This window comes from Sinocyclocheilus rhinocerous, unplaced genomic scaffold (genome assembly GCF_001515625.1).
Source record: "Sinocyclocheilus rhinocerous isolate Xijiao unplaced genomic scaffold, SAMN03320098_v1.1 scaffold4923, whole genome shotgun sequence".
In the NCBI taxonomy this organism is placed as follows: Eukaryota; Metazoa; Chordata; class Actinopteri; order Cypriniformes; family Cyprinidae; genus Sinocyclocheilus; species Sinocyclocheilus rhinocerous.
Genome location: NW_015656588.1, coordinates 131888 through 142384, shown reverse-complemented (window position 1 = coordinate 142384; position 10497 = coordinate 131888). Strand labels below are relative to the sequence as shown.

General features: G+C 36.4%; 1 protein-coding gene across 1 annotated transcript in view; it reads right to left on the bottom strand.

Moving 5' to 3' along the window:
- Window positions 1–10497, bottom strand: part of LOC107720303 (E3 ubiquitin-protein ligase DTX4-like) — a 22051-nt gene that overhangs the window by 5541 nt on the left and 6013 nt on the right. The window contains exons 3-6 of the mRNA XM_016527987.1: window positions 5487–6531; window positions 1187–1248; window positions 912–1073; window positions 504–565 (exon numbers count right to left, since the gene is read on the bottom strand). Of these exons, the coding sequence (XP_016383473.1) occupies window positions 504–565; window positions 912–1073; window positions 1187–1248; window positions 5487–6531 (1331 nt within the window). The remainder of the gene's footprint in view (window positions 1–503; window positions 566–911; window positions 1074–1186; window positions 1249–5486; window positions 6532–10497) is intronic.

Here is a 10497-nt window from a genome sequence, read left to right as displayed (position 1 = left end):
TAGAGATGTGGGGGCGTGTTTGAATGAGGCGTTTTAGCCCGTTCTGGATCAGCCTTCTCTTTTAGATAGAATAAATCCTTTTGTGGGAGACTTTGAGCTTTGTAACTCTGCAGATCTTATACATGCACAAATAGCTACATAACACACTAAAGAAAAGGAAAAATAGAAATCGCATCATATGACCCCTTTAACTAGGCACAATTACATGGTTAGTTACATCTTGCTATATGCACTTATAGGTGCGTGTACGTGTAGAATTTCATGTTTATTTTTTACAACTTGAGAGAAATATAGAACGAAAAATACGTTCTTTCTAAAATAAACTAATGTGCCTTTGAAAAAGACACCAACTTTTCATGTCTCTTCATGTTTTCCAGGAGGATTCGTTAATACAGGTCTACAATGCTACTTGGCCTGTGTGTACACTTTACTGCCAGCTCAGATTTGCTGCCAGGTTTAGATTACATAACGATTAAGGAAACAAAGTAACAACGATGTCTTACTTCTTCTGGTGGATTCCTGACCTTCTGCAAGTACCTTTTTACCACTTCCTCAGGTGTTCTACCTTGAAAACAAATCACTTATGTTTAGTATGTAGAGATTTCAAATTTCATTTGGTGTGTATATAAATCTGCTGAATGGCAATCGATGGCGACAGCTGGTAGAGATTGGTGGCTGTTGCATTTATGTTTCAGTGGTTTCCTCAAGTATAAATCTGTTATACCAAGCAAGACTTCTTTCGCCACTATAGTGTACTGTGGCATGAATTGATAAAGTGCAAACTTACTTAAGGACTTTGGTCATCGCTTCTGCAGTAGCAGCTTTCAGAAACAAAATCATGAAGCAACACTGCAGTACAGCGTGTTTATCTGTGAATTTGTCTATACGTACAAATACCCATGCATTCTTACCTTTGCGTGCTTGTTTCTTGGTGGTCTTGCGGCAACACTTCCCAATGCCAGGAATTGGTCTTATGTCACTCTTGTTGACAGGTGGGGGATGCAGAACTAGTTTTGGTGGACGGGTCAAACATACTGGTAGTCCTGCTGCACTCATCAGAATACCCGTAATACCTGCAAAGCATCATAATGCGTATGTTTTAACAGATTATAATGTATAAACTAGAATTAAGTAATGTACATTATCATTTCTGAAAATGTATAAGGAATATGTCTTATTTTCCTACCAGCTAAAGCCGGATGGACAGTGCTGGAGTCATTAAGATTCTTCACTGGTACTGTCGGTACCCTAAGAGAGAGAGAAAAAAAATAAGCTCTATAAGGCCAATGGACACACTGATTGCTGTCTTACTTAATGTTCTCCTATATTGCTAAAATGCAACTCTCACCAAAGCGACAGATCTGAAACTAAAAACTTAAAAACTGCAATATCTTTCCCTCTTGAAACGGAAGATTTTTTTAGTGTAGGGGTGTTGCAATATACTGTGATATTTCAAATATAAAATACTGATATTGTGTTAACGCTACACATTTGATAATATACAGCGCAAGTAACTGGTATCTGGTTGACACTCCAATACAGTAGGTGGCAGTATTGCCTTATTGGTTGCTACCCTGCATAAAACTAAAAGAAACCTTCCACACACTCATATTTTGAGTGTATTTCACTGGCCGTACAAGAGAAAACATAAAATAAAGTTAAAGATGACTGACTTTTATTTGAATTTCAAAATTTCTATAGATATCATGATAATGCTGTGTAAAACTAGGACACAGATATTCTACCAATTTCTTCATTACCAAGAATTTTCCCAGCAACCTATTGAATTTCTAGGGTACAACATGCAGTTCTTGTTCAACGACTAACGTGCACATAAAGCATTGTTCTGCCTCCAACATCAACAGTTATATGATACTTAACTGAAAGTGCATTTTGACACTTCGGCTAAGTATCAAATGACTATTTACTATTATATAAGCAAATTTTTTGGTCAAATCAGTGTGAAAAATGAGGAACAAAATACCAAACGCATCTCACAGCACGTTTTGTTTTCAAAAAAAAAAAAAGCAACTCTAATGTACAGCCCTTTTACTTCCCTCTTTACACACTCAATGTCTTTTATGCCGTGTTTTCTCACACTTATTTTCTTATCTCCTTTTACTCCTTATCTCCTTTTACTGCAGTCTGTTATTTGCTAGTCTTAAAAAAGCTATGGCTTTATACATTTAGAAAAATGTGCATGAATGTAGAAGCTGTTAATACACTTTCAAATGCACACAGACACGCTTTAAAAGTCTGCTGTCAGAAAACATCAAATATTTTGAGATTAACAGTCAATGGTTCACTACTAAGTCATCAGGCAGGCGATGAATCATATTTCACTTTGACTTTACAATGACTAGTCATCAATTTAAAAGAAATCAGGGAGAAACTTTAGCTAAAGCATATTCTACACAAAATTCGTATTTGTCTTTGCATAAAAATGCTAAATGCATTATTTGGAATTACATCTGAAATGCTACATTTCAAGTGTAACAGTCTATTTAGACATTTTCTGACATTTTATTGTCAACGGGTGCATAGCTGACCTAAATAGCAATGCCTCCGTTTATGGTTACATTTCCTCATTGTCATGCTCCCATCCTTCCGAAACTCAAATAACAATACTTTGCTGATACCAACAAAGGATACTATGTCAGATGACATAGAAAAAAATGAGCCGTGATGTGACGATTAGGGACAGGTGAATCTGAAATCCACAACTTCACAATAATATTTATGAAAAATGGCACTACAAATGAAAAAAGAAAGGTTTTTGACACTGATAAATTAATTTGTTAACTGCCACACTTTTTTTTCTCTTGAATAGAAGTTCTGCTTGCAGCACGATTTTATTCACACGAAAGTGAAAACTGAACCAAATATGCTGAAGTGGTTAAGTGGTACAGGAAGGACTTGTTGCATGTTTGTTCAAAATGATGACAGATTAGCTAACAGATTAGAATTGGCTAAAACCATTTTAGCCAATCATAAACACTGCAGCAGTAGTTGTTATTTGTATGCCTGTTTTGTTTTCCATTGAAATAACATAAGTGCCTGACATTGGAGGGTAGATGACTGTTTGGGTAAGGCCAACGGGGAAGCTTTTGACCTTCACTGACCCTTGATCCTGCCTTTACAACAGAATTGTTGCTTTGTTTTCTCTCAAACACATGCTCAACAACTGCTGCTCTATGCCTCCAGATGGCTTTACGTCTTAAACAGAACGTACAATTAGAAAGAGCACCAGACACACACCATGTTCTCACACATGTATGTAACACCTGTGTTCGATGATTTCATTTGTATTTGATTTATAATCTAGCCGTGGTACAATTTTTAATAATATATAGTCCAGCTGTCTTTAGCATGTAACATCATAATTAGCCACAAAAGAGTCAAAATACCTCAAATCTGTTCCTGGCTGTATTTACACACAGTTTATTCTCAAACTATTGAAATCCACTCAAGCTTCATCCTAAACCCCTATCACCAAATGTCATGTCTACTAATGCTTCAGGAAACACTGGGACACAAGCGTTACAACAGTCAACGTCGAAACCTTTTGCTCGTCACCCCAAATCCTTCCAAACGTAGACATGCACACACACGCTACTATGTCAAATGCTTCAGTGAGAGAGCATTGTGTTGCTAATGCAGACCAGCCCATGTCTTGTCAACAAAGGTTGCTGCAGAAACCCAGCGTGAACATGAAATCACGACTGAGGGCTGGGGGAAAAGCCAGAGAAACAGCTATAGACATAAAGGGGGTGGGGAGGGAACGAATAAGACCATTCTTCCCCCAGATGGTCATCAAACAGAGCAGACATGGATGATTTAGCAGTGTGAGAAACACACTCCCACACAGGGGAGGGGTAAAATACAAGAACACACTAATACATGAGCTGAACTCACACCTATTAACACTATACTATATATATATACTGGTCATTTTAGTCAGCAAAGTCTGTTTCCTGAAGTTCACAAAAGTTTCCAAGCACAGTAACCACAGGTTAATATTCTTTGGCCATTGTCTGGTTGTCAGTAGAACATGTCGATAGCATCCGGAAAGTGCTAAATTTGTTAATTATGAACAGTTTATTTATTGTTTTATTAGCAATAATTTTTATTAAACTGTGCTTGTATCTTTCTTTTAAATAAGACACCACCGACATTTTATATTCTGTTATCTAATGCAGTGACATTCATACATCACATTGAGTGTGGCATAAATATCCAAATAATACATAATATTATATGCAAACAACATTATTATTGTAAGACCTTATAATAATATAAATATACACTATTAGGGATGCACCAAAATGAAAATTCTTGGCCGAAGCCGAAACCGAACAAAATTAAACACAGGGCCGAAGGCCGAATACTGAACACAAGAGTTTTTTTCCCCATGTATTTACTAAACAGTCTCTCGCTGTCGGTGCTTGTAATGATTTTTGCGTCTTTCTCCGACAGTCTAAATGCTTCCACGCTGCTGACGTGTGTGCTGCATAATAAAGAGTGCGCGCCTCTCACTCTGCGCTGGTTGCTATTTGATCGCGTCATATCATTGTTCGGTACAATTTATTCGGTCTCTTCGCTTGTTAATTTCGGTTGCCGAACATTCGGTGCATCCCTATACACTACTGTTAAAAAGTTTGAGGTCGGAAAGTTTTTTTTTTTTTATGTTTTGAAAGAATACAGTAAAAACAGAAATATTGTGAAATATTATTAGAAAAGTTATATCAAATTGTATTTAAATATATTTTAAAATGTAATTTATTTCTGTCAGGTAAAGCTGAATTTTCAGCATCAATACTCCAGTCTTCAGCATCACATGACCCTTCAAGAAATCATTCTGATATGCTGATTTGATGTGATTTGATGTATGATGACATTTCTTTTGGAAACAATGATTTTTCAAATTTTTTTTTTTCAGTAGAGCATTTATTTGAAACTAAAATCTTCTGTAATTTTATAAATGTCTTTTTTGTCACTTTTGATCAGTTTAATCCATTCTTGCTTAATAAAAGTATTAATTTCGGTTACACTTTATTTCGATAGTCCACTTTAGACATTCTATTAACTATAAGTAACTTTGTAACTACATGTCAACTAATTCTCATTAATTTGCAACTACATGTCTACTAACTCTCAGAGTAGACTGTTAGGGTAGGTTTAGTAGTTATAAGTTAGTAGAATAAGTTGACAAAGAAAGTGTTAGAAGATATTAAGCAGACAGTCTACTAATACTCTACTAACTGCTAGTTGACATGTAGTTGCAAAGTTACTTACTGTTAATAGAATGTCTAAAGTGGACTATCGAAATAAATTGTTACCTTAATTTCTTCCAAAAATAAAAAATAAAATAACCCTAACCTTTTTAACGATATTATATATTATACATTTAAATCATAGCATAATGAAATAAACTATAATGTGTACTGGGGGAAACTGAAAGAGAAAGGTAAAATGGCTTTTCTCACCCAGAGGCAATAAGGGCCCGTGACTGTGCCATGGCAATTCTCTGCAAAGCAGGCCGACTAAGCCCTGTCAGACTGGCACGAGATGGCAGAGGGGCAGCACAGGCAGCAGAGCGTTGAGAAGGCAACGATGTTGAAGATGACGTCAAATCTGTGGATGATGAGCGACTGGTTGATGTGTTAATAAGCATGGCGGTTGGCACAAATGTTGCAGAAGACGAAGAGCTTGGGGCGGATGAAGGCTGCTGATTCGGCGATGGCAGAGTTGGAGGCGGTGGGCGGCTGGAGGAGACTGAGAGATTGGCAGTGCCCGATGTGAGAAGAGACAATGACTGATCAAAAGTAGCAGAATTCTTGGCTTCTTCTGAGAGCGAGCATTTTAAAGACGTGCCATGTGGTAGTGTATGAGAATAGGAGTTTAAAACAGACATGGACGCAGAGGTGGATGGAAGTGTCCCAAAGTTGGATTTAGGACTGTTTGGCTTTGTTGCACGTCCCAGTGTCTGTGCTGAGGTGCCATTTGCCTTTACACTCAACACCAGCATGCACTGCTGGCAGGTGCATGGCTGTCCAGGAGGAGCGAGAGATGATACCGAAAGCGTCCCGCTTGGGTAAACCGCACTTCCTTTTCTACTCAAGGTAGATCCAGAAACACCTAACCCAAGAAGTGCCCCGTTTGAGCCCCCACCTGATGTAAGTCCTTTAGCAATTCCTCCAGACCCTGAGCCTGTACCCCAAGCCTGTGAGGTTTTAGACAGTGGCCCAGAGACTAGTGGGTAAACCATGTCTGAGTGTCTCTGGATGCGCCGCTGCTGCTGTGTTTGCCTGTTAATCTGGGTCATGGTCTGGAAGTCCACAAAGTAACAAAAGCCCATCGATGTCAGATCCAGCCAGGGTTGCTGTCGGTCCCATGCTGCTTGCAAGGCAATGATCACCTCCATGTCATAGGTCGTCCAGGAACCTGCATCATTTTCCCACTCCCATATCCAACCTTGGCCTGGTGCTGAGGTGGGGTCATAGAAACTCCGTCGCACTGGTCTTAACGTACCTGAGGAGGTAAAACAGTAGGGTTATGAATCAATTATAATAAAGTAGATGTAATCAACCAGTTATAGGGACTGTGTACTTGTGTTCATGTGAAGAAAGAAATTCATGAACATCTGGGACAGCATAAGGGTGAGTAATTGATGAGAGACTTTTAATTTTTGGGTGGAGTATCCCTTTAAATAAAGTGTTTTCTTACAAGAGAGGCAGCCTGTCAACATGTTACACATGTCATTTTTATTTTATCATCAGTAGCCTTAATTCTACTTCTTTTCTAAGTATCAGAACAATACTGCATCAAAGACACCCAAGTGGTATTATAGGAGGGAACAGCAGGATAATAATTGCACAATGTCTTCAATGTAAGCATTCAAGTCCCCATTATATCCAGTGAATGCCTATTGTTGTGTTTTGTGCATGTTTAAATTTAAACCTATTCATCAGAACAGAAATGGTTTTATACTCTTTCTAGATCAGATCAGGATCTGGAGGGTTTAGGGTAAGAATTCTTCAATCTAACTAGGGCAATACATGCTACATCCATTTAGCTAATGCACAAAATACATTTAAGAATTTATGACAAAGTGCCGGGACACACAAAGAGTAAGCAAAAACCCATCTGAATAAATAGATTTGAGCATAAAGCAAAGAGCCGCCGAACACAAAAGACCCACTGAGGCATGAACTTATCACAAGAGGAGAACTGGGAATATACTGAGTTTTAGAAGCAATAAAACCAGTAAAAGAACATTTTCTCTTTTTAACAACCAGATGCACCTACTACAAAACACTAATTAAGTACACATACTACATTTTTAAAAATCTGATTATGTCAGTTTTACATGTTGCATGATTTTGCAGATCTAATGTAACTTCAGCCAAATTATAAAAAGCACATTCCAGAAATTAGGTGGAGTAAAGCAAGACATCAGTATGCTTTGATCATCCTTCATTGTGTCTGAACTCACTTTACCAGCCTCTATCACAGTCATTCCCTTTTAGCTCTATTGTACCTGAATGAAACAATGTCTTTTGGTATAACAGATGAATGCCATGCTTTTTTCTGTTGCTGTTTATGAGAGGTCATTTCACTGAATTACAGTCAAGCTAATGATAAACACATGTATTATGGGTTCATGTGGTATTTAACTGCATGTGAGCGGCACATATGCCTTAAGGCTGGGACACTCAAATTATGTATCTCAGTGGCTGCTTTTAAAAAAGTGTTCTGGGACCAGAGAATAAAATAAGCTTGATGAATACACACTACCATTCAAAACTTTGGGGTCAGTAAAATTTTGTAATGTTTTATTTTTTTTTAAAAGTCTTCTATGCTAACGAAGACTGCTTTTACTTTAATAATGCTTTAAAAAACGATTTTTGTGAAATATTATTACAACTTAAATTATATTAAAAATTAAAACAATTTATAATGTAATTTATTCCTGTAATGGTAAGGCTGAGTTTTTAGCATCATTACTCCAGTCTTCAGTGTCACATGATCCTTCAGAAATCATTCTAACTAAGTTAATTAACAGAGTTAATAAAATGTCTAAAGTAGACTCTCAAAATAAAGTGTTACCTAATCAATAATCAAACAACAGTTGTGCTGTTTAATATTTTTGTGGAAGCCAGGATTTGATGATTAATAGAAAGTTCAAAACAACTGCATTTATTTGAAATAAAAATCTTTCATAACATTATAAAAAGTCATTAAAGTCACTTAAGATCAATTTAATGCAATTTAGCTAAATAATCATTTAAATTTCTTGCATTTTTTTTTAATTAATTCCAAACTTTTGAAAGGTGGTGTATCTGCATGTGCTTTTGCATTAAAATTGATTTTAAAAAATGACTTGATGAAATGTTACACATTTTGTGAATTAATCCGATTATTCTACCAATTAATGTAATTTTAGTTTTTTAACCCTAACTGTAAGCAACACGGCATGACACTCCGATAAGGCTCTCAACAAGGCTGTCCACAACGCATTATTAACTGACACTGGACCGTTGTCATATTTTTCTACACGGACACATTTTAGAGTGCTAAAAAAGGGGGATTTTTAAAGTTCAATATTTCCTGCAGTCTGATATCACAAAAAACCCTCTCTCATCACATACATCAGTAAGTAAAATAAATGATTCCATCAGTATTGATCGTGACGAATTGAAATCATGCTATTTAATAATACTACATGTCTCAGTTCAATAGAGTCTGTCCTGTGCCTGCCTCCTCTCAACACTGCAGTACAGCAACAGATGGCCATGTCCACTTTCACATGCCAATCATACTGCCTGCACTTAAAGTGTGCAAGCTTGTGCTAGTATGCGAGTGGGAGTAGAAGGCTGTGCTACAGCGGATCATAAACTGTGACATTGGGTTAAGGATCCCAGGACCTTTTCAGCAGCACAAAGCCCTACAGCAGGTGTACAGGGACTGTCCATCTGTTCCATTGTTGTTGGCTGAGTGCCTCCATCATGGTCCCCACTTTTATTTCCCTCCCGTCTTCAAAAGTAACAACTTTATCCCCTCTCTTTAAAAAAAAAAGATAATAATAATTTATCAGATACAATAAATGCAATGAATTATAAATGCAAAATTATTCTTTTAAAACCTCTGATATACGTTTTATCTAGTTGAGTATACTATAGTGATTAAATAGGATCACTGATGGATGGGGGTTAACATTTCTTCCTTTATGTATTGTTTTCTATTATAAAATATTTTCTGTTCATGTTTCTAGACTTCTGTCATTTATAAAGTGTAAATCTGGATGGCTACAAAAGGTCAGTGGAAATCTAAAAATATTAACCAATCATCAAATACTGTATATGACTGTGACAAATGAGAAGGCAGCTATTTGAAAATGAAGCTTGATACTTAAAAAAAACTTTCCTTTGTATCACAGCAAAGCTGTTAGACTGGAAAAGCCTCCTTTAGAGAGACTCATGTCGATCAGCATCATGTTTTCGTCGTGGTACATGCAATTATTAAACAATTTTTTAGAATGGGGCACATTGTTAACTGTGACTGTGATTTTGGTGTGAACACATTTATAGTGTGTAAAAATGTCTACTCTACTACATTCCTAATGCCTTGAGGAGGCCCCCAGATAGAATCGGTGTCACCGCGCACCACAGGGGGTGTCCCATAACCCATTGGACTTAAGCAAAACTGAGGCACACAAAGGATCCTTATAGCATGAATCCAATGGAAAAAGAGAGTTAGAGTTGTAGATAAAGAGAAGAAAAAGAGGCCATAAACTAAAATGGTTTTCAGCACTGAAAATGATAAACTGTTGCTTGCAGCTCAAGCAACACAAGCAGAAAGCAAACTCAACAACTATACTGCATTTACATTTAATCATTTAGCAGACGCTTTTATCCAAAGCAACTTACAATTGAGGAAATACAACAACGATTCATCATAAAGAGGCAAATAAACACAGGAAGTGTTTGTAATGCAAAGTTTCAGACATTGTTCAGATTAGAAAAAGCAAGACAGGGAGGGATTACGGAAAGAGAAAGCTTTTTTTTTTTATTATGCTACCATTCAAAAGTTTGAAATAATTCAGATTTTTTTTTAACGTTTTGAGGCTGCATTTAGTTGATTAAAAAAACCTGTAATATTGTGAAAGGGAGGGATTACGGAAAGAGAAAGCTTTTTTTTTTATTATACTACCATTCAAAAGTTTGAAATAATTCAGATTTTTTTTTTACGTTTTGAGGCTGCATTTAGTTGATTAAAAAAAACCTGTAATATTGTGAAATATTATGACAATTTAAAACAAAACAACTGCTTTCTATTTTATAGTTTTTAAAATGTAATTTATTACGGTGATGAAAAGCTGAATTTTTGGCATCATTACTCCAGTCTTCAGTGTCGCATGATCCTTCAGAAATCATTCTAATATGCTGATTTAGTGTTTAATAAACATTTCTTACTGTTTGTTGAAATTTTTTTTTT